The following is a 25,405-nucleotide window of genomic DNA, read 5'->3' on the forward strand; positions in this document are numbered from 1 at the left end:
GAATGTGTCATGAAACCCGCTGTGTGATAATGACCAGTAATTACTTTTCACTGGTAAATCCAGCACCGTGTGTGTCATCCTCATACGAGGTGTCTTTAGTCATGCAAGCCCTCGGCTGTAAAGCCGTGGCACAGGACAATAAAACAGAAAAATAGGGCAGATAATGAGCCTATTATAAGACTCATTTGAACACATTTCTGTGCCCGTGGAACATGCTGTGATCCCAAATAATGAGGTTGAATCACATGAAGGCGGTGTTGAGTGATAGAAGCGTTCCTGATGCTTATCATCCCGCTGTCCTTACAACTGCAATCCACTGAGACTGTACACATCAGCCTCTCCCTCACCGGCTCGGGAGAGAGGAGAGGTGGTGGTCGATGGAGCGAGGCGAGCGGAGGGGGGGGCGAGGAGAAAAAGCTCTCTGTGTCGAAGCAGCCGCTCATTCACCAAGCAGCTCACACAGCAGAGGGAGGAAGAGGAGGAGGAGGAGGGGAACAGCTGCCGCAGCAGTGTGCGCGCAGCATTTTGCATGAAAATAGGAAGGAAACCAAATAGCAAGAGCTTTAATAAGAGCACTCAGCGCCATACGAAACTTGCGCGGGGATGAAGACATCGGCCGTTCGGACCTCGGGAATGAAGTGCGCGTTTGCGACTTGACGAGCGGAGGGATGCACGGATGCTGGGGGTCTGCATCCCAGTGACAAAGTTGAGCCAGAGCGGAAATCAAGTTGAAAGGAAAGAAGACCTCGTTGCGATTTCAGTGCCTTTGTCCCATCGGTGAACAGGAAGAATTGGATTCACAGGCTTTACGTCCTAAACAGTGCATCATTTGGTCCTAATTGCCAAGTCAGGTGAGTACAATGGAACACTTGGAGTCATTGTTGTTGTTTCCAAGATTGTCAGTAAAGTGTTTGTTTCTTTTTTTCCAACCCTCCCAGCCCAGAGAGAATGAGGTGTCGTTGGGTGAAGCATGAGCTGTCAGAGAATCAGTCATAAGCGGCTGTCTCTGCTATGGACCAGCGCGGCCCTCGGCCTCTGGCTCTGCTGCTGCTGCCGGACCTCACGGGCGGCCGTCACCGCGAGCGCGGCCGCCGGAGCCGCCTGGCCGGCCGGCGGCTCCTTCGGTGGCTCGCTTGCATGGCTTCTGTCGGATAAAGGAGCTTTCCTGCAGTCGTTGGAGTTCACGGAGGCTGCAGAGAGGCACCAGCAGGGCTTTAGCACCAGATACAAGATCTACAGGTGAGAGTGGCGTGTGTGTGTGTGTGTGTGTGTGTGTGTGTGTGGAGGATATATCATTGATGTATTTTGGGGCAGTGCACCGTGTGCGCCTGCAATTTCTCCTTTCCCCTAACATGGCACTGAAAACCAGAGTGGAATTAATCAGGGAAGGCAGCTGCTGTGGAGATGCACTGAAAGGCTGCCCGCTCTCAGGTTTGCCCTCCGAGGTATCACACCTGCCAACACTCGGATATGTGAAATTCTGCCAACCTGCCTTCGCATATTCTGACTGAAAAAGAACAAGAAGAAAGAAACCTTCACTCGTGCGACATGCTGTGATCACAATGCGCACAAAAAAACTCGTTGAGGAAGAGTTCAATTCCTTCCTCAAGTGCTGTTCAGCAATGCTTGGCGACCAAGCAACCTCCACACTCCTTGCTCAGCAATGGCTCTTCTAGTTTGTATTTATTGATTTCATTATTTTTGTTCAAGGCTCAACTCAAGCCTGCCTCTCTCTGGCACGCAAGCCAACTAAGCCCTTTGGGATTCAACCACTTTCCTTGCAAAACTGTGGTTGATGGTTTTTGTCAGAATTTTGAATGAAGAAAACAACTCTTTAAGGCTTTTGAATCTTTTGGTCTTTTGAGCTTGTCTTCTGTCATTAGCATTGACTGCTCAGGCTGAAATATTGCCACATGTCAACAGTACAATCCTCGCTTCTCCAAACCTGCTGATAGCATGTTGACAGGGAATAAAATGACCATTGACGGCTGCTTTCGCATTTTAAACCAAAAACCATTAACCGTTAGTCATTATTGTACACAATAGTGTTGCATTATCTTACACACTGTGTTCCATATAATTAGGCATATGCTGTTTTTGTTTATTTTCAAAAATGGAAAAAAAAAATCAATTTATAGTGAATATGTTTTGATAATTAATAATCAAAAACACAACAATGACGGCTGTATTTTTTTGCGGGGGTGGGGGATACATTTGATCCAAATTATCATTATATAACTAATACAAATAGATATAAAGGTCTGATATCTATATCTGCTGTAGTTCTGTCATTACATACAACTCATAAACAACAATTAAGGATGCTGCAAAGGTTCTCAGTCGGTTTGAGGTCACGGGATGAAATGAGGGCTTGCATGCGGCCACACCGCGAGTTGTTCTTCCTTTATACTCTTAGCAGCTAAAGCTAAATAGACAATGCTATTTTGCGCAGCGTGGGATGACGCGTCGTCTGCCATGAGAATGATTTTGCAGCGGAAGGCTTGGTTTGTTCTTCTTCTGCTTTTTTTTTTTTTTTTTTTTTTTTTTTTTTTTACTATGACATGAAATCATCAGTTAGAAACTTCACATATTTTGCAGAGGTCATTTTCACACCTTCAGGCACCCTGAAGGCCGACCATATCACTCCCCAATATTCCAGCCCAAAAAATATTTTTGGGAAAACGTCTTTTTGAAAAATATTTTATTATACTGGTTCCCATTACGGCTCCATGATATTTTGTTTGAGCATCGTCATCGCGAGGTACGTGTGTGCAATAGTCACATCGCAGGTGTTGTTACGATGTTGGTGTTCTGGAATATAGTGAATCAACTGTAATATTAAAAGTGACCAGCAGAGGAACCTGTTTGGACATGCTAATAGAAAGAATGTACACCTGCTGCATTTGCTATGTCACTCTTCAGAATCAAACTTGGCGGGCACGTGGCAGCAGTGCACGAGGTGTGTTCAGGGAGACTGCGTAAATGGGAGTGAATGTGTTCTTTTGTAAAGCAGCGGATAATTGTTCAAATTGATTACTAGGATAATGATTATTTGTATCAGAATGCATATTGTATAGTCAGTCTGAGCTGCAAGGAATGCAAAGTTATCAATGTTGTTGTTTTTTTTCAATTCCTCATTTTAAAAAAAGGGACCATTGAAGCAACAAATCTTTCCTCATGTTTTTGAGATTGTAGGGTGAAAGCTGCAGCTGCCTACGAGTGTGCCCTGAATGGGTGGCAACAATGGGAAAATGAAATGCCAGTAATTTGATGGTAATAGCACATAGCACAAAAAAGAACTATGAGCTAGTTTGTTTTTGGAACAGTGAACTTAGTTAAAAATGTTGAATTATGATCTATGAACTCAACGAGTTCATTTTTGGAACGACGAACTGAATTTTGAACTACTTTGCATCGAAAATGAACTTTCCCAACACTGATCCTGTATTATATATATATATATATATATATATATATATATTGTATATGTATTATATCGTAATCTATATCGCAGGCTGTCATTTTTTTTCTAATATTGTGCAGCCCTCGTTCCAATCACTCAAGGGTCAAATGAACCCTGCATGATACTGTATGAATTTTGAGCTGCCCACCACACACATGCTGGCATGCAGGAAGAGATGTCAAAGTGAAAGGGGCGCACAAGCAATGCTGTTCCTCTTGAGCTGGGGGAGTGGGACCGTCGCCTTGCTCAAGGGCACCGGAAACAGACTAGCAGCGTGGCATCAGGGACACGGTTGCCATCCATCAACCATCCAGAACTCGACCATCCAAATGACATTCATCTGTTATTCAACCTGTGTGGGAAAAAAATGACTCTTCATGTCAGAGGCCTGGAAACATTTCTCCATGTGAATTGGAGATGAGGGGTGGCCAAAATCGAGCTTTATGTCTTTGGAGGATCAAACCCTGAGAGCTTTTTTGCGGCTCCGCTGACACAGAGCAACAAATACCTGCTTTCTGCTCAACAGCGGCTTTTGAACGGCTGCTCTTCAAATGCGATGCCGAAACTGTCCTTAATACGCTCTGCGAGTTGCACGCAAATTATTTAACAGTGCCCCCATTTTCTCGAAACGTCCACAGTTTTCATTGTGTTCACAAGACATTGGACTATGCCGTGCTTTTCATCGGCAGAATTATTTTTCCCCATTATGCATAAAACTGTGACTTGCTTAATAATGTGCAACAACGACCTTAAGTAATTGTCCTTTAATTAGGCTAGCAAATGATCAACCCTTTCTAAGATGTGTGATCTAAAGAGAGAGGGAAAATAAAACATCTCCCCTAAAAACTCAAACTCAGAAGTTTATGTAACTTAAATAATAATCAGGACCAAAATAGGGGCATTAGGGACACACATCTTGTCTCTTTAAATCATAAAAACTCTCCAGAATTATACTTGGGTGGTATCCTCAAAGGTTTTAGCTGTAGCAACATTTGACTTTTACAGTTGGAGCATATACCTGGAAAAGGTACCTTGAAGTCCAAATTATCCTTTTGGAGTGTTTCAGCGCATATTGTACCCTAAGGAATAACTACTGTATAGATTCCTAAGCTACCTTGGGGCTAACATTTCTCTGCAACCTTTCAGACCTCTGTGACGGACAACTTGCCGAGCCCCCGTCACGCAGTAGCATGTGATTACTTGGTCAATTTGCTCTTTGGATGTTCTCCCGTTTCACTTTTTCCTCTCTCCACTCACTTGTTTTCATCACAATTGATTGCTCACAGTGCATGTAATAATCTGTCATGTTCAGGATGGAGTACATTTCTATAGCAAACAATTCTAAGCTTTCCATATGTGCCTACTTATGGAATAGCTGGCAGCAAAAAACATAAAAAATAAGAAAAAAACGACGCCCGTCTGTCCATCAGAGGTGCGACCTGTCTGCTCGTTATGATGATTGGTCGCAATGGCACACTCCACGTTGTCCCGGTTCCCCGATGATTTCCTCACGGCGGTGCGGGAGTTACACAGAGCAAGCAGCTCGCGGCACCGTGGGAGCAGAGGAATACTGTACGATAAGAGATTTCATTCATTGACATTTGCATCCAAGAAGCACATAATGAGACTTGTTCAGTTGCAGCTTTATGTTTTCAAGCCTTGCTTATACTGTATGTACACAGGTGACAATCGTGTGGTGAATGCAGCAATCGAAGCAGAAAGACTGCCTGCTGGGATGCTTGTTTCCCCGGGAGGCACTCATACAATCGGCAATTAGATCCAGGAGCGCTCGTTCACTGACTTGACTCCATGAGGATAACTGACTGAGGGTGTGTTTTGACATGATCTTGTAAAAATAGCAGTTTTTGTGACATTGAAGTTTGATGTATGGGCAACAGCATTGCCAAAGCAATTCCAGTTTACACAGAAAGGCAAAAACAACTCACACTAACATGCACCAATTGCCTGTCCTCCCGACAAAATCGTATATTTTTATACCCGACTCGGTGTACTTTCAGGTGGACAATAAAAATTGTGGGATTATTGTGTCACTACGAGTCAGTTATTTGGAGGCGGTTTAACAAAACTCCTTTTCGTGAGTAGCACACACGCAACAGCAGCCGTCTCCCACCATTGATGAATCGAATGTGACATAGCCACGTTCTCGTTTTTCACAATTAACCCTTTTGCAGTTCAGACAAGAAAATTAAAAGAAAAAAAATGCTTCCACAAATCATTTTTGAACACATTTGGAAGACGAGAAAAACATAAATTCTACAAACGAGTACAGTTGCCTAGATTCAACTTGTGCGGCTTACCACGACCTGAATGATTGAAAATAAATACACACATAAACCTGACATAAAGAAAAAACTAAATTGTTAGAAAGAACATTGGCATTTTTTTATGTAGATATTGTGACAGTAAGTTAATGCAGCCCGATGGGAGGCACAAGCCAGTACAAACTGTAGGCCGGTCCCAAGCCCGAATAAATGCGGAGCATTTCGTCAGGAAGGGCATCCGCCTTAAAACTTTGCCAAACAAATATGAGCGTTCATCCAAAGAATTCCCGACCGGATTGGTCGTGGTCCGGGTTAACAATATCCGTCAACCTGCAGGGCGCCGTTGGAAATTTAGTGACTGTGGGTCGTAGTCGAAGAACAAGAAGAGGTGGAAAGCGGGTTGTTCGGCAGAAAGAGAAGAGGAAAGCACAGATCCTCGAACTGAATATGGGGATTTTGAATGTTGGGACTATGACAGGAAAATCTCGGGAGTTGGTTGACATGATGATTAGGAGAAAGGTTGATATATTGTGTGTCCAGGAGACCAGGTGGAAAGGCAGTGAGGCTAGAAGTTTAGGGGCAGGGTTTAAATTATTTTACCATGGTGTAGACGGAAAGAGAAATGGAGTCGTGGTTATTTTAAAAGAAGAGTTGGCTAAGAATGTCTTGGAGGTGAAAAGAGTATCAGTTCGAGTGATGAGGCTGAAACTTGAAATTGAGAGTGTTATGTATAATGTGATTAGTGGCTATGCCCCACAGGCAGGATGTGACCTAGAGGTCAAAGAGAAATTCTGGAAGGAGGTAGACGAAGTAGTTCTGAGCATCCCAGACAGAGAGAGAGTCGTGATTGGTACAGACTGTAATGGACATGTTGGTGAAGGAAATAGGGGTGATGAAGAAGTGATGGGTAAGTACGGCATCCAGGAAAGGAACTTGGAGGGACAGATGGTGGTAGACTTTGAAAAAAGGATGCAAATGGCTGTAGTGAATACTTTTTTCCAGAAGAGGCAGGAACATAGGGTGACCTACAAGAGTGGAGGTAGAAGCACGCGGGTGGATTACATCTTGTGCAGACGATGTAATATGAAGGAGGTTACCGACTGTAAGGTAGTGGTAGGGGAGAGTGTGGTTAGACAGCATAGGATGGTGGTGTGTAAGATGAATCTGTTGGTGGGGAGGAAGATTAGGAAGACAAAGCCATAGCAGAGAACCATCTGGTTGAGAGAGGCACCAGCAGGGCTTTAGCTGAGACAGGACGAGTGTTGTGCAGCTTTTCGGGAAGAGGTGAGACAGGCTCTCTGTGGACGGGAGGAGCTTCCAGAAGACTGGACCACTGCAGCCAAGATGATCAGACAGGCAGGCAGAATAGTAATTGGTGTATCTTCTGGCAGGAAAGGAGACTTGGTGGTGCAATCTCACAGTACAGGAAATCATACAAGAAGAGAGGTCAGCTAAGAAGAAGTGGGACACTGAGAGGACCGAAGAGAGGTGAAAGGTGTCATGAACAGAACAGAGGATAGGACCCAAAAATGACTCCAAAACAAATGGACAGTTTCAAAAAGAGGAGTTTAATATACGGGCAGAGATTGGTACACGAGGTTAAATGCAAGTGGTAATTAGGGTGAACGAGGCACATGTGGTGAAGATGCTCTCAGGAGCAGGTGTGTACGAGACAGGGGGGAAATAACAACCGGAACACACACCCATGACGAAAGGAATACATTGATATGAGGCATAGGGCAAAGGTAGAGGTGGCAAAGGCCAAACAAGGGGCATATGATGACATGTATGGCAGGTTGGACACTAAAGAAGGAGAAAAGGATCTATACAGGCTGGCCAGACAGAGGGATAGAGATGGGAAGGATGTGCAGCAGGTTAGGGTGATTAAGGATAGAGATGGAAATATGTTGACTGGTGCCAGCAGTGTGCTAGCGAGATGGAAAGAATACTTTGAGGAGTTGATAAATGAGGAAAATGAGAGCGAAGGGAGAGTAGAAGAGGCAAGTGTGGTGGACCAGGAAGTGGCAATGATTAGCAAGGGGGGAGTTAGAAGGGCATTAAAGAGGTTGAATAATGGAAAGGCAGTTGGTCCTGATGACATTCCTGTGGAGGTATGGAAGCATCTAGGAGAGGTGGCTGTGGAGTTTTTGGCCAGCTTGTTCAATAGAATTCTAGCGCGTGAGAATATGCATGAGGAATGGAGGAAAAGTGTGCTGGTGCCCATTTTCAAGAACAAGGATGATGTGCAGAGCTGTGGGAACTATAGAGGAAAAAGGTTGATGAGCCACACAATGAAGTTATGGGAAAGAGTAGTGGAGGCTAGACTCAGGACAGATGTGAGTATTTGAGAGCAACAGTATGGTTTAAGGCCAAGAAAGAGTACCACAGATGCAATATTTGCCTTGAGGATGTTGATGGAAAAGTACAGAGAAGGTCAGAAGGAGCTACATTGTGTCTTTGTAGATCTAGAGAAAGCCTATGACAGAGTACCCAGAGAGGAACTGTGGTACTGCATGCGGAGGTCTGGAGTGGCAGAGAAGTATGTTAGAATAATACAGGACATGTACGAGGGGAGCAGAACAGCGGTGAGGTGTGTTGTAGGTGTGACAGACGAATTTAAGGTGGAGCTGGGAGTGCATCAGGGATCAGCCCCGAGCCCTTTCCTGTTTGCAGTGGTGATGGATAGGCTGACAGATGAGGTTAGACTGGAATCCCCGTGGACCGTGATGTTTGCAGATGACATTGTGATCTGCAGTGAAAGCAGGGAGCAGATGGAGGAACAGTTATAAAGATGGAGGCATGCGCTGGAAAGCGGAGGAATGAAGATCAGCCGAAGTAAGACAGAATATATGTGCATGAATGAGAGGGGTGCTGGGGGAAGAGTGAGGCTACAGGGAGAGGAGAAAGGGAGGGCGGAGACAAAGTTAGAGAGAGCAGACTTGGATGGTTCGGACACGTCCAGAGGAGAAATAGTGAGTATATTGGTAGAAGGATGATGAGGATGGAGCTGCCAGGGGAGAGAGCTAGAGGAAGACCAAAGAGAAGGTTGATGGATGCTGTGAGGGAAGACATGAGGGCAGTTGGTGTTCGAGAGGAGGATGCAGGAGATAGGCTTACATGGAAAAGGATGAGGCGCTGTGGCGACCCCTCACGGGACAAGCCCAAAGGAAAAGAAGATTGTGACAGTAAGTTATTAGCTATTAAGCTAACGATATTTAGAAACAATCAATGTATTGTTTTTGTTGTTGTTGTGTTGTCTTTCTACAGCTCACCAGTTTATTGCAAAAGTTGCCTCTTTAAAAAATATAGATATATTTTCAATGTCCGCATATCTCATTTTGTTTCAATTAACAAGGGCTCTTTAGATGAAATGGGAAAAACTTAACAAGTGATTTTATTTGCATGATTTGAACATCCTAAAATTTTATGGAAAACTGTTCAACGTCGAAGGGGGTTGGCTAGACCGATTCGCTTTTCTTTGGCCTTGACTTTGCTCTCGCTTTGAGGTATGTGCCGCCGAAGCATCCTGTTCGAAGAAGTAGCTTGCCTCTGCAGCACTTGTATTTAATTGACATTTTGTTCATTCGGCGCAGGTGCTCACGGTGCTTGCGTACACCTTCTTGCTGCTCCCATAAATGCCAAACTTGGATTCGTCAGTATTTCCAGTGAACCCATTTCAAGGCAAGCCATTGGTTTGGCCTTGTTTCCCCTCCAAATACATGTTTTCAAGCTATAATAATCTAAGAACACTACTATAAAGTAATCTTCTGATGATACCTTTCCTAATTGGACTCATGCGCTCTCGAAGCGATCTAATGATCATTTCAGAATGTGTCCATCTGACACAACTAATCCATTTTCTTCAAAGGCTTCTCGAATGGTCTGTACTACTCCATTAGAAAGGTTTAGCCTCAGCAGGATTTGTTGCCTAGACAGACTAACAACTTGACTTCACTTATTTCTGATGCCACGTTCCCACAATCACAGCAGCACTTAGTAATCAACGTTCAGCTGGAAAAACCGAGACAGGGTCTCACTTCTGATGCTGAATGATGACTGCATGCTAATTTACCTGCGTCTCATCTGCCTATGCTTGACTGGAAGAGATAAAACCCAAGAAAATCAATCGTTTTTTTTCAAAGGGCTTTAAAGGATTCAGGTCCAAAAATAAGCCTTAAGGTACAGATCGGTTGCCTTAGAAACTATGCCGTCTCTTAAGTTAATGAACTCACTTATTTAGTCTTAATTTTGCACAACATTATATTGCCTTTTTATTATTTTGTCCAATGAGTGGTGAAGGGTTATTTATACTTTGAAGCCACAATTGACAGAAATGGATAGTAAAATGTTGTTAAATATGAAATATTTTACAGTGGCTATCAAAGAGCGCAGTTAAAAGATGCCTTTGTCTTCAGAGTAACTAAATGCATACTGAGCTGCAATAGCAAAACACGTATTCTCGTCATTAAAAGCCGTAGCGAATTACAGTATTTGGAGTTAGACGACAACATAATTCCTCTCTATTTTTGTCCGACAACTCTCTTGGAATTCTACCATAAACGTTAGCGGTGTACATCCAGTAATCAGGTGGTAGAAATCAAAGTAAATAGAAACTTTCAACTTGGTGCAAAGACTTCACGCAGTTTACCAATCAGTGGATGAGTTGATGATGCTCTGTGATTTTCTGTCATACTTGGGACACTAATACATATACATATACATATTTATACATAATGCATACAAAATTGTCCAAAAGGACCGAAAATGACAGCGTTTAAGCACTGATTTTATGCACGCAGACTCTCAACTCATCAACTGATTGGTACATGAAGTCTTTGCACCAACTTTAAAGTTTCTATTTCCTTTGATTTCTACCACCTGATTTCTGCATTTACACTGCAAACATTTATGGAAGGAAGTACGAGAGCTGGATTCAAATAGAGAGCAATTATGTTGTACTGGAACATATAATTGTCCCGGGTGTTGGACGTTGCATTTGTCATTTTTGATTTTTTTTTTCTCACAAATTGCTCCGTTTTATGTTTGAATGTACGTTGACACACTGCAATGTAAATCTGGTGTCACACATTGGCGCTTGTGATGCATATGTCGAGTGAGAAGAAGAGACGTTTTCTTTTCATGGTACAAGAGCGCTGTAATCTTCAAATTTAGAATTACATTTGAAAAATGAAGAAACTCATTTAAAATGAAATACTTGTTACTTATTTTCCAAAGTCACAGAGAGTCAAATCAGACGTATGAAAGAGCCACGTGCGGCTCCGGAGCCGCAGGTTGCAGACGCCTGTCTGTCTGAGTCTCGGGTCTGCTCGAAATTTCTTCCCCAGCGGGGGTTTTTCCTTGCCTTTGTCGTCTACTAGCGCTCGCTCATGTGGGGTTCAGCTGATCTCTTAAGAAGAAGAATCACCTTTATTGTCATGAGCATGCATGCATGCGCACGAAATTTGTTCTCTGCATTTTACCCATCACAGTGAACACACACACTTGCTAATAAGTGAGGAGTGTGGTTTTAGACCTGCACCATGTGTGAATTGCTCTGAGACAACCTGTGTTTTGATTTGCCGCTATATCAATAACATTGAATTGAATGGAATTCAAACAGAGCAGTTCCTACATCCTCTGAAGCATTGTTTAGACAATATTGCACTGCATTGTGGCCAGGAAAATCAATTAGCAAAGGGGGGAAAAAAGCCCAATATACATAAAACCTCACAACAGTAAATACCATCGACACAGATTTAATTCCACAGTTTGTTTGTTGTTTGCTGCTTTTAGACAGACAGAACCACAGAGAGAGAGAAATGTTTAAGGTGTTTGCATCCACTATCAAATCCGAGTCCTCACACTCATGGGAGCCGAGATTGTGTCCGTTACCCTCGCTTTACATTCCTCATCTACTGTTAGATTTATCTAAGTTAAACTGATTACATTCCATGATGGCTTTAACTCATTAGGTTTCAGCAGCAAGCTCATTTGAAATGTACATAAAACTCTTGCACCCTGCTTGAAAGAATAATGATAGCAAACCTTGCGCTTTGTTATTAATCGGAGTAGAAAGATGGTGGCTGAGAAATATAAAAGTACCAATACAATAGGAAACCAGCAGCCACCTATTATGACCTCTGTACCGCTGACTACATGGAGTGACTCGGAGGTGACAAATGCCACCATAGGCTGCATCCAAGTAAGAAAATGTGTTTGTTTGCACGTGTGTGTGTCCAGGGAGTTTGGTCGATGGAAGGTCAACAGCCTGGCGGTGGAGAAGCGAGACCGTCTCGGTGGCAGTCGCGGTCTGGATCTGCCCCTCGACCCCGAATTCGTGCACACCGTCCGCCAGCTGGGAAGGCGGCCGACCCTGCGCACAATTACCGAGAGTCTAATCAGAAAATATGGCACCCACCTCCTCCTCTCTGCCACACTGGGAGGTACGCTCAAACACACGGGGCAGCGTCTCTCATTTTTAGTACATGGGACCGTCTGTCGTTTTTACAACAGCAAAGCAAGTCATCGTCAGTCGATCACTGTTGTTTTGTTGTTGTTGTTGTTGTTTTGTTTATTTTATTTTTTTATGTTTTGGTTAGCAAAAAAAGCAACAAATAGGATGGAATAGGCGTGAAACTTTTTTTGCATTTTTGTTCTTGTGTCATAAACAGCATGCAAACCTAAATGGATATTCATCATTGCTATTTTGTCTTTTTGAAGATTTCTCAGAAATGGCTTGTCATAAATGATACATATTTTGAATGCCTACGCCCACAAATTGTAGCTGACTGAAGAGGAGCGCGTGCTTTACGGCACAATCCAAGATTACACTCGTTGTATTTACTGTAGTTGACATTATTCCAACAAATATTGTAGCTGGCCAAAAAATCTACAGTAAGCACACTGACCGTTTTACATCTGATGTTATAGCAGTGTTCAAAGATCTTGCTGTATTGAAAATTAATTGTCACAATTCGCTGGACATTAGCGAAGAAAGTGGCCAAAGACAGTGCGTTAACACATAATAATAAAGTTTATTCTACATGTATTTTTTACATTTTGAAAAGAGCTTCCTTGTACCATTTTTTCACATCCTTTCTCAATATTGTTATAAATTTACAGTTCATTGGAATGTTCCAGAGAATGCTAGAAGCTAGCAGGGTCCTTTACAACAGTGTTAGAGAGGGTTTCTTAAAAATGAGATCAGGAATATGAATCGTTTTCATAACCTGCAAAAACAAAACAGCAAATAAATGTTATTAATGTCTCTGACACAATTTACAATATTTTCTCACTTTCTTGTCATTTCCATCCAGAAGATTCTTGAAATCAGATTTCACTTGAACTCAAAATTTGGCAGGATATGAACACTTTTGACCTTTAGATTAACTGAAGGTGTTTTTTTTTGGTATAATTACAACGTAACTAATTAGTCTCATTCTTGGTAAATACCAGCTGTATAAAACTTGGCGTATAGTTTGAAGTGTGTGTGTGTGTGTGTGTGTGTGTGTGTGTGCGCGCGCGTGTGTGTCGACGTTTGTGTGTGCATCAGAGGTTACACTAGTTGGCATGCATTTGGTCATTTAATTACGCATTTGGCACTGCTGTCAAATAATGTAGTGGTGTGGTATGCATCAAAATTGAATTTCAATGGCATGTTCATTAATCGTTAATTATCGCTTTGGCAGGCATGTACTCACTCCAGCTTAGAGGGAGATGCTGCCACTCCAGCACAAACACGCTTAACTCAGATTTAGGCGGAAGTGTTTAGAGTAGCCAAAATTTGTAAATATATATATATATATATATCTCGGCGGCACGGTGGCCGACTGGTTAGAGCGTCAGCCTCACGGTGGCCGACTGGTTAGAGCGTCAGCCTCACAGTTCTGAGGACCCGGGTTCAATCCCCGGCCCCGCCTGTGTGGAGTTTGCATGTTCTCCCCGTGCCTGCGTGGGTTTTCTCCGGGCACTCCGGTTTCCTCCCACGTCCCAAAAACATGCATGAATTGGAGACTCTAAATTGCCCGTAGGCATGACTGTGAGTGCGAATGATTGTTTGTTTGTATGTGCCCTGCGATTGGCTGGCAACCAGTTCAGGGCGTCCCCCGCCTCCTGCCCGATGACAGCTGGGATAGGCTCCAGCACGCCCGCAACCCTAGTGAGGAGAAGCGGCTCAGAAAATGGATGGATGGATGGATGGATATATATATATCCATCCATTTTCTACCGCTTATCCGAGGTCGGGTCACGGGGGCAGTAGCTTTAGCAGGGTCGTGTAGACTTCCCTCTCCACAGCCACTTCATCCAGCTCTTCCCGAGGTGTTCCCAGGCCAGCCTGGAGACATAGTCTCTGCAGCGTGTCCTGGGTCATCCCCGGGGTCTCCTCCCGGTGGGACGTGCCCGGAACACCTCACCGGGGAGTCTTCCGAATCAGATGCCCCGGCCACCTCATCTGGCTCCTCTCGATGTGGAGGAGCAGCGGCTCTACTTTGTGCTCCTCCCGGATGACCGAGCTTCTCACCCTATCTCTAAGGGAGAGCCCGGACACCCTGCGTAGGAAACTCATTTCGGCCGCTTGTATCCGGGAACTCGTTCTTTCGGTCGCGACCCACAGCTCATGACCATAGGTGAGGGTAGGAACGTAGATCGACAGGTAAATCGAGAGCTTCGCCTTTCGGCTTAGCTCCTTCTTCACCACAACGGACCGATACAAAGTCCGCATCAATGCAGACGCTGCACCGATCCGCCTGTCGATCTCCCCTTCCATTCTTCCCTCACTCGTGAACAGGACCCCAAGATACTTCAACTCCTCCACTTGGGGCAGGATCTCTTCTGCCCCAAGTGGGCACTCCACCCTTTTCTGACTGAGGACCACGGTCTCAGATTATATCATATTTCATGTACACATCATTTCACTCAAACTCTACCACTATACTGAGTAATGTATTTTCGGTTGCTTTGCAATTGACTGGGGACTCGTCATGGGTATAGCCCTCCCCTCATCGAAAGTCAGCTTGGATAAACTCCACCTAGCCGGAACCTTGAACATGACAAGTAGTATTGGAGAAAAACGGACTGAGATTACGTAGGCCTTTCTTGCATAAATAATTTTCTCATTGAACTGCTTTAGTTGTTTGCATGTTCTGTCGTGTGTCCAAAACAATGTCCGAAGCATAAATCCAAACCTCATTTTTGGAGCGACACTAATGACGTGAGAAATATGATTACGTTTTCTGTTTAAACAAAAAAGACAGTGACAGTGCCATTCTTACCAAAGATGAGTTTTTGTCTGTACACATCCATCGTATTTGGAGATGAATCAGTTTGCATCGGTGTCATTGGTACCGAGAAATGTGACATAACGATAACACTGCGATGACTGTGATTAATGATGATAAATGATCTGTTCCTTGTCTGTGCATTTCCCTCAATTCATACAAGCCTTCAGTTCCTCCACAGTACTTCATTACTACTTTTCAATCTAATATGCAGAGACGAATCACCTCATGAAAGGTGATTAGTGTCGCTCTATCAGAGCTAATGAAGCTCGCACTCGCTCTGTGTGACTGTCACCAGGGGAAGAGTCCTTAACCATATTTGTGGACAAAAGGAAGCTGGGTCAGGAATCTTCGGTGGCGGGGACCGAGGGCAGTAAAAGCAACAACACGACCGGCGCAATTACGCTGGAGGCGCTCCACCAGCTGGCAGCTTCCTACTTCACCGACCGGGAGAGTACCCTGCGCAGGCTGCACCACCTCCAGATCGCCTCGACTGCCATACGGGTGCGTAGGGACATCACGTAAAAAGGCGAGAGATGTGTCGGTTGATGGAGCAGCTCAAGGCAGCTGGGCTGCTGTCCAGCCTCATAGCTACATGGATGAAGCTAACTGCTCAACCTTTTTTTAAATTATAAATGTGTCCATATTATATGCATAAACCTTATATTCACCGTCAAAACATTGTGTTATTCAGGTGAATCAGAAGGACGAAACGTACGAAACGCTTCGCACTTAGTTTGACATATTGCAGTTCAACACCACTGCAAACAAGCAACGTTTCCAGGCTTCTGCAAGACCTTAAGAGACCTTGACCTTAATCCCTCACTGGCAGTGTCAATCAAAGCAAGGCATTATGTTTTAGATGTGTAAAAGTAGCATTTTGAATGCAGCTCTTGTCCTGAAGTTGTGAGTTTATGTATGCTCGGGGTTTCAGTTCCATGTTAAATGAAGGTGTTGCGCTTTTTTTCAAGCATCCTGAAAAGTACCAAATACATATGGAACCAGTAAAACTATTTAGCCAATGTCTATGAAAAGACCTCAAGGTTTCTAAAGAGTGCGTGAATAAAAACATTTCGTGAAATCAGACAAAAGCACCTTTGGTTGACTGTCAGCTTACCACTTCGGTGAAACTAGTCCTTTAATCGTTCAATCGGGTAAGATAAACACATATATTTACTGAGTGTGGAGTGAGGAGGTTACACTGTTATGCTGTGTGCAACTCTCAGATTTATACTGTATTTCACTTCAATCCCATACATTTATTGCACAATAGTTAAGTGTAACATTGAAAGCAATACTTGCCGATATAATTCAAATGAATAGACTGGATATGGGCTTGCCAAGCCCAAGGGAAAGCTTAAGAGGACTGGACGAGTGCAGCAGAGTTTCAAGGCCTCACAATGAAACACCAATCATCCGTTTTAACATCTAAAGTAGCTATTCGAGAGAACGCATCCATCAACCTGAGGGGATAACGTAGATGCTCAAGTGAGTAGCTGCTGATGAAGACAAGTGCCACCGCACAAACATCTTCTTATGATTATCCATCGGCTTGATCGATTAGAGATTTCAGCCGCTTAATTCCGCAGCCCGGCTGTCTTCCATTCGTTCAACATCAGAGGAGGAAGAAGGGAGCATGAATATCGCATTTTATAAGGGATGTGAAAAGAGAACCCTCCACTGATATCCTTTCATTAAAATCGTACAATGTTGGAAGCCAGGAAGGATTTGTAAATTAAACCTCTGCAGATTCGTGTTCTCAAACTTGTAAATTTCATTGCGGGGTCAATTACTGGAGGAGGAATGAAGTTAGGAGCAAATCAGTCTGACGTTAGGTGGTCAGAGCAAAGTGGATTTCCTCTCTCTAATGGTTCTCTCTGAGGAGTAGAAGCTTGTAAATTGAAGACCTTTTCAGGATTTCTTCACAGTGACTCGCATTCAAATGTGATTTGAGGTACAAAGTGCTTTTCCTGGGCTGTTTCGGTTATTTATACGGACAAGCAAAGTGATCAGCATTCGGATGTCGAGGTGGCTAATTACCTTCAAAATCTTAAAAAGTCATTTCCCTTTGCAATTGCACTATAATCGTGGAAAAATGCACGTCCTCAAAATGTACGTGAAATACATCAAATGTGTGGGTCGGGGGGAGATAATGACATGGGGAAAAAAATATATTTTATTTTATTTTTTTCCCTAAAATGTATGCAGGTAACTGAAACCAGAACTGGGCCACTTGGTTGCAGCAACTATGACAATCTGGACACTGTCAGCTCTGTTCTCGTTCACAGTCCGGAGAACAAAGTCCAGCTACAAGGTAAGAAAAGGCTCCATTTTATCATGTAATGAATATTTTGGCGCCTTTATTAAGGTGTCATACTGTATTGGATTTGGAATAGGATTTCTTGATTGAATAGAATATCATGAGGTCATTGTTAGCGCAATGGCTTACAGATCCTTCAGAAACGATGAGAATGCTGAGAGTTTAAATTTGGAGCGAGCGTCAAATATGTCGGCATTCGGATTTCTTTCAGATTCAAATTGCGTATAATTTGCCATATCGTGTGATTTTGAGGATATGCTGTAATAATGGAGTGGTAAAATATATGCTTCCTAGCTGAAAACAAAACTGTAAAAATAACAAAAGAAAGATATTATATATTACAAGGAATAAAAATGTACATAGTGTACAGTACTGCTGTGCATTATTGTATGTTTAAGAGTTTAAAAGGTGTTTAAGGGTATAGAAAGTGTTTATGGTAAAGTATGGTAAAGGTAAGCGTCTAGGGAGGTTCATACAGCTGTAAAATATGTAGAAATGATCCCCAAAATATATTGTCGCTACTCAGCAGATTTCAGCTATGGTGGGGGTGGTCTGGAACCGAATCCCCGCGATAAACGAGGGATTACTTACTGCATTGCTCCTTGAACTGTCAACACTCTCGTTGTGCTCTATTCAGGCCTTTGCAGCTCAGCTGATGTTTTTGATGTTTTGAAATGGGCCCTCAATGTACGCTTTGCCTTTAAAAGCGTCGGTCGACGTCGTTTTGCTAACACACCTGTACCTTTTAACATTACTCAGATAAATTTTGCGGGACACTATTTCAGCACAACGTATTCTGCTTTCGTGAGAATTTCTGGCAGCAGGACGGCGTAAACGGGATGGCCTCCAAAGAAACGTCTGTGCCCAGGTTACATCTAATGAAAGAACATCCAGTGCAATACTGTAAATATTGGCCATAAATAGAGGGTGCGGAAAAATTAAACCCATCAGGCCTGGCTGTATGCATGCAATTTGTTTGTCACAGTTGTCATACGATGTGTTGATGATAGGGGCCTCATTCTCTCGTCTTTCACGGGGCAGTATCATAATTGCCTTGGTGTGTCTTTCACGCTCCACAGGGCTGCAGGTCGTCCTCCCGAGCTACTTGCAGAGCCGCTTCATTCAGGCGGCTCTCAACTACATTGGCTGTAAATCCGAGGGTCATTTTATGTGCCAAAACGGCGAATGCTGGTGTGAGTGTAGCGTGGAATTTCCACAGTGTAACTGTCCTCACGCTGACCTGGACACTCTGGAAAACAACCTCGTGCGCATCAGAGACGCCTGGAGGCGGACCAACGACGAGTTTGAGGCATCCGGTGAGTCAGAGGTTGCGATTTATTGTTGCCCTTTGGAATAATTTGCAAATGTCAACGTGACTCGTGCAATCAGAAAGCTACAGCGGGAGCAGTATTGCTTGAAATGGTCCTGAACCTTCTGAAAGAAGCAGATTTATCCTAGCACTTGAGTGCCAACATGAACAGAAAAGCCATGTCTTGTTCCTGTTCTAAACTCTTGCTTTGCTGTCAAGTGTTGCCAGTCTGAATCAAAAGATCTGCCACTCAAAGTGTCAGATCTCAGCATGCAGTTCTATGTAGGTGTCTGAGCCTGGACTTCATGTTTCAAGTCCTTTTCCTCCTACAAAACTGTTGCTGTGAGTCACTATTCAATGAATTGAATTACTACACTAATTCAATCAGAACAGCTTTGATAAAGTCATGACCGCACCACTGCAGTTAAAAAACGACTGTGCTTATCACCGGGAGTCGTTAATGTACCTGTAACAGTGTCGAGCTCGCTAATTGATTGTGTGACCTCGACGAAGAATCCCCGTTGTCCTCACTTTGTCTTCATTTTGTAATTTTCCACAGCTTTGCATTGAGCAAATTGGCTTGTGCACAAATAAATGGTCCACCAGTCAAACAAAGCACGGCTCGCGTCCTACAACCCAATAATGGTAATGTATTGAAACAAAGCGATCATGACTATAAGAACAACATAGCCGTCCCTGATTGGATTAGCGTCCTCAACTGGCATTTACCGAGCAATTTACCCAGAGGTTTGCAGAAAATCTGGTCTAATCTGTTCTGGGGCATGATTTAAAACGCATAACTTCAAAACCAAGGTTATCCCATCCCTTGAGTGTGATGCAAGAACACTTGAAAGAATCTATTTGGATTTTAGGCAGCTTGGCGGTTTCCACGTCTGCCTCACAGTTCTGAGGTTGAGGGTTCAAATCCCAACCTCCACATTCCAAAAACATGATGCTTAGGTTGATTGAAGATGAAATTATCCTTAGGGGTGAATAGTGGTTATTCTATATGTGGCCGGCGATTGGAAAAAACAATGTGCACTCAAACTCATAAAGTACATTTGAATGGGTGAATTATAACAAAACTTCCACGTAATCTTGTTTCCAAAATGGAATTTTGGGAGGGCAATTTGGAGTCGTGAGCAGGGAGAACGTGCAACTTGCACACAGGAAGGCCAGAGACCGGATTTGAACCCCAGAACTGTGAAGTGGATGTGCAAACCACTCATTCACCCTGCCGCCCTGCCCGCAACTACTTTGTAGAATGAAGAGCAGTAAAAATGACTCACAGTTGAAATGTTTTTGATGCGTTGAAAACAAAAACAAAAAAAAACAGAAAAGAAGTAACTTTTCAGAGACACTTTTTTTTTATTCATCTCATCGCAGCAACAAGACATCAATGAAACATGAAAGGCATTTATTCTTCGACATGCTGATAAGATCAGAAATTCGCAAACTTCAAATAAATATGTATACTGTATGCTCTCTTGGCATATTTCTGATCATTTATATATTGAGTTTTTCCCGGACAAACAATGAGGAGTAGTCAGTATTTCAGTTCAGATCGTGATCCTCTGGATAATAGCCATCAGCAGAGTTTGCACCTTGATGCGCTTCTCTCCTTGCAGTGGAATTCCAAAGCTTCGTCGGAAAGCTGCCAACACATTACGCCGTCAACACATCTGTTGTGGAACACTTGTGGAGGACAGATGCCAGCCTCCTCCAGCGCTACAGGCAACTGGAGACCAGCAGCCAGCAGCTCTTCACCAAAGCTCGCCGCGCCGTCAACAAGCTCTTTAGCCTCAGCAAGAGGTGCCGTAAACAGCCCAAAATCGTCCTCCAGAGGCCGAGGTGAGATGCAAAACAGAAACAAGTGGAATTTTTAATCATTAGCCTAAAAGAAACAAGGTGCTGCTAAGCTGCACCATGAGTGCTTTTACACAATCAAGTATTTTTGATATATATCCAGTTGATAATTTTGTCCTAACCATCAGTGTTCAACACAGTACGAGTGAAACACTGTAAGATGTACCGATGTGACCAGGCGGGTTTTTCTCCCTTTATTTAGCAATGTGACACGATTTTCCAAAGATGACACTCTGTCAAAATGCTGAGTCTGGTTGGAACGGCCACTTCAAACTGAGTTCCAGAGAAATTGAGGTTTTTCTTGAAGAAAAAAAGCCCTTTTTGGGGAATATTTGCGTGTGGGGAGGGAAAAAAACAACAACATTGAGTAAATTCTAACCAATAAACGAAGGGTAACAATTTGCAGCCACTTTAATTGGGTACATTTAAATCATCATCACTCAAATTTTGGCTCAAGTGTACCTAAAATCAATAGCTTTTAATTGGGTAAAGTTTACCTCGAATTTCTCATTACATTCTACAACCAGAGGCAGCGGAGCTGAGGGTCACGCGGGGGTGCACATGGGCGGGTTCACTTGCCCCCCACTTTATTGCTTGGCTGGTTTGTACTATTTTGCTCCTTTTATGTTGTCATGTTTTCTCATTTCTTATTTGTAGCACCTGGTGGTGTCTACCTGAGAATCTAGTACAAACGAATCTCGTTTTTATGAAATAAAATGCCTGACACACTCATGATACAAGCAGGAACAAATCTAAGTAGAAAGCAACGTTTAGCTAAGCTTGATTTACCAGATAATGCCAGTTTCGTTTGTTTGCTTTCATGCACTGAAACGACCAAACAGAATGATCAATTGTCGTTGACGCCATTTTCCATATTAAATCTGGCAAAACCGCTCGTTCCTGCTGACTGTGTGAGCCACGCCTGAGAACTGCCTGCCAATTGACGGCTCATTCATTGACGTTATAGCTCAGGGTTAATGGTAGCTCGCATATGCGTTTATGTTAACAGTAAAATGTGCCCCCTGAGTAGATCTTTAAATTGATGCGTCAAGATTACCATCTCCCAAAAATTCTAATTAAATACCACAAATGTAACTTGATCCGTGAGAAGGGCAGTGTGGGGAGTGCAATAGGTCATGTACTTGAGTCATTAATTGTTTCTTGGGGAATTTATTTGTTGTGGAGAATTTTAGAGGCATTTGAATTGCTGGTTCTATGTTTTTTAGAAAATTCCACCAAGGCCACTTGTCACGTTGCTAATTTTATACCCAAAGCAGTCAGAGCTTGTTTTTGTTTTGTTTAATATGACATTATTTTATTATTATTATAGGATTTGTTATTTTATTATTTTATTTGAATGTGTTTGTTTTTAACAGCAGAAGGCATGTGTCTCCTCTTTATACCAGGCCACAAATGGTCCATTAAAAACACATTTTGCAGCGGTCACTTTGACACGTTCAGGCAACTTAAAGTGGTTTACCATCTTACTCCCCCATTATTCCAGCCGAAAGCGTTTCTCCTTATGATCATTGGTTCGTGGTGGCTCAAAAATACAGCCTCTTGCATGACTGTGAGCCATTTCGAGCTTCTTGGGACTCCAAAACCACCAAAAGCTTCAAATACCTGATTGCTGTTCATCTGTGACTTTTTTCACAGCTGCTCTCAGCTTCACAGCTCATTATGATGCATTAACCTGTGAGAAACTTGCATTAATATGCCTTCATCTGAATCACACATTTTTGTATTTTTTTTTCAAAGTATGGTATTATGATTTTCTTGATGTGGCCTTTTCATTCCTTGTGCAATTAGCAGTAAGATCCTTCTTTTCCCCCATTCCCACATCGTTGTAGATAAAGCAATACATACGTCACGCCAGATGCTGGTTCTAATGTCATCACACATTGAATTTCCTTATTCCTGGTTCAATTCCCAGTTCCTCCCCCAATTTTGTCAAAGCAGCCCAGAGCCAGTTACTAATGGCAACAGCTGCAGCTTAAGCTGTGACATGAGTGCGTAAATGAGCCATATACTTTATTTCCACGCCAGCCAGTATTCGGCATTATTGTGTGAGTGAGTGAACGCTGTAAAAGCACTCCGAGTAGTCTAAAGTTAGAAAGGTGCTCTATAAATGTAGTCCATTTACTGTTTACCATTTTTCAAGAACTTCAGCTGTGGCTATTTTGTTGCTATATATTATCGCTCTATCTACTCTTTTTTTCCTGTTCCAGCTGCTGTTACGGCATACAATAGATCCCACCCGGATGCTCGACTTTAGCAGCCTATCACGGCCGCCGCGGTCATGACTGCAGTCCCTGTCGGTTACTGTTTCTGGGCGGAAAACTAATGAAATTGCACAAGCCGTCAGCTTACTCGTCAAATTTAGACACTGCCTCCTCAGTCTTCAATCCAATTATCCTTGTTTATTTCACACTATCTGCTTGTAAAAGAAAATAAAGACAATATTGGTTTGGGGTCAGTCGATACATCTGTGTCCCTGTGAAACATTTATTTACTGTGTTTAGATTACATTTTCCGTGTAAATGCATACGCATCTGTTGTTTGTCTTTGTTTCGATATCTGAAAAGCATCGGCTTTTATTTACAAAATGCTAACTGTATTATTCTAATCAAGATATAAAACCGGAGACGAGTGGCCCTTGTAATTTAAACAGACAGTTAAGGCATTGAAATGTCCTAATGGCTCTCATTACCAAAATGCATTTAAAAGAGTTCTTATTGTCAGCTGCTGAAGAAAGTATCACTGTCTCAACACATAGTGCTTATGTTGACAATTTTACATCCACAAGAAACAATTGCAGCAATGTTGGTCCTTCCCAGTGAAAAAAAACAAGCAATAAATAAACAGTAGGGTGAAAATTATTTTTCAATTTCTTTCCCTTCGCATTTGAACGACCATAGTTCCTGGAAGAGCTCACAGGTGCTTAAAAAAAAATGTCTGTGCCCACTTCCAAAGAGCCTTAATGCCCCCGGGAAGTGAGTCAAGAAAACTCCTCAGAACGGCAAACGTAAGAAACGCTGCATGCTGATTCTCCTGTCAGTCCATGGCATAATTATCCAATATGTCATGCATTAAAATGCAAAGGCGCTTCCCGGTAATCTCCTAAATTAGATTCGTTTCAGGCAGAAAAGATAAAGAAGAATGCAAAAAGACGAGAACCTATCAAATCAAACACTTACAAGATGTGATTCTATCCTAGGTCTCTGCACTTCTGGTTGAGCTACACGCTCTCCATCTTGTACTGCAGTGAGAACAACCAGGCGGGCGTCTACAACGATGAGAGTCTCAGATGTTCCTGCCCCTACAGTCAGCCGCCTTGCCAAGGCCTCATCCCGTGCTCCATGGGTGACGGAGCTCGCTGTTCATCTTGCTCCACTGAGAATCGCACACGATGCTCCAGCTGCAATCCCGGCTTCACCCTCAACCAGGGAGCCTGCAGACACGCGGTGCCCGACCCGACCGACCCTTACCTGGGTTTGGAGAGCGACCGAGACTTCCACGATACGGAGCTTCGCTACTTTCTTCGGCGACGCGACCCGCGCATCGCTCTGCATGCAGTGTTTGTAAGCAACGACGTGCGGATCAACAATTGGTTCGACCCGTCGTGGAGGAAGCGAATGCTACTGACCCTGAAGAGCAACCGGGTGAAATCCAATCGAGTTCACATGCTCCTTGGACTGGCCTTGCAGTTTTGCCTCACCAGGAACAGCACGCTTGAGCCGGCTTTTTCGCTCTTTGTGAACCCTTTCGGAGGCAGCCATTCAGAGAGCTGGACAATGCCTATAGGCCAACACGGCTACCCCGACTGGGAGCGGACCAAATTGGACATTCCCTTGGACTGCTATAACTGGACGTTGTCTCTTGGAAACAGATGGAAGAGCTTTTTTGAGACGGTGCATTTTTACTTGAGGAGTCGAATCAAGGAGGGTATGTCAATCGGATCCAAGAACACTTCAGTGGACTATGAGCCTCTGGAGGCGACAGAGCCACCCAACAACGTAGGTTATATGAAAGTGAACAGCATGCAGCTGTTTGGATACAGCACGCATTTTGACCCTGAGGCAATCCAAGACTTGATTCTGCAGATAGACTACCCGTACACTCAGGGATCACAGGACTCAGCTCTGTTGCAGCTGGTGGAGCTGCGCTACAGGGTAAACCGCCTCTCGCCTCCAGGGGCCCCCCACGTGGATCTTTTTGCCTGTCTGCTCCGCCACAGACTTAAACTTTCCAGTGCAGACGTGACCAGGATCCTCACTGCCCTGCAGGCTTTCAGTGCCAGACAACCAAACTACATGGAGTACGAAGCGACTAAACTATGTAGCTGAAGGTTCCCCTTTTTGGTTTTATACTTTCTTGCCGCATACAGGCTTGCATCCTCTTTCAGCTGGATCCATTTGTTGTCAAGTGAATGGTACATTGTTCAAGGCTTTGTTGTACATACATAAACTGTGTGCAAATAAAAATGATGCTAATGTCAATGTAGTTTTATGAATAAAAGATGTTTAAATCTTCGGTTTCAATCCTATGCTTCTCATTGGTATTAAATAGCTACAGACAACAAGCACACTCGATCAATTCCATGCACACCGTGTGGGAGGGATTCGATACAATTTGATTGACAGCCCAGGAACAACAGCTGCATCATGTTCTCGTCTGCACTCTTCGCAACAGCGTTTTTAGTTTCTACAGTCATGAAGTAAACGTAAAGAACTGCCGCATTTGTTGACAAACTGACCGCGTTTGATGGTGGTTTACATGCAAAAGGTGGCATAAATGCGGGGAAGAACGCAGGTTTTAAGGGGAAACTTAAGAAAGAAAATGATTTTTATGAACAAAAAGGTCAAAGAAAAACTCAAACTATAATTT

At 43.4% G+C, this 25,405-nt stretch overlaps 1 protein-coding gene across 1 annotated transcript; it reads left to right on the top strand.

The window, feature by feature from the left end:
* Positions 1-462: 462 nt before the first annotated feature.
* Positions 463-24,997, top strand: LOC133411477 (BMP/retinoic acid-inducible neural-specific protein 3-like). The gene is made up of 8 exons (XM_061693917.1): positions 463-851; positions 939-1,239; positions 11,986-12,188; positions 15,322-15,527; positions 17,232-17,337; positions 18,423-18,659; positions 20,281-20,503; positions 23,736-24,997. The coding sequence occupies exons 2-8, from the start codon at positions 971-973 to the stop codon at positions 24,862-24,864; spliced, it is 2,373 nt and encodes a 790-aa protein (XP_061549901.1). The 5' UTR covers positions 463-851; positions 939-970; the 3' UTR covers positions 24,865-24,997.
* The last annotated feature ends 408 nt before the right edge of the window (positions 24,998-25,405 follow it).

The sequence above is a fragment of the Phycodurus eques genome, chromosome 13, assembly GCF_024500275.1.
Source record: "Phycodurus eques isolate BA_2022a chromosome 13, UOR_Pequ_1.1, whole genome shotgun sequence".
NCBI classification, from domain to species: Eukaryota; Metazoa; Chordata; class Actinopteri; order Syngnathiformes; family Syngnathidae; genus Phycodurus; species Phycodurus eques.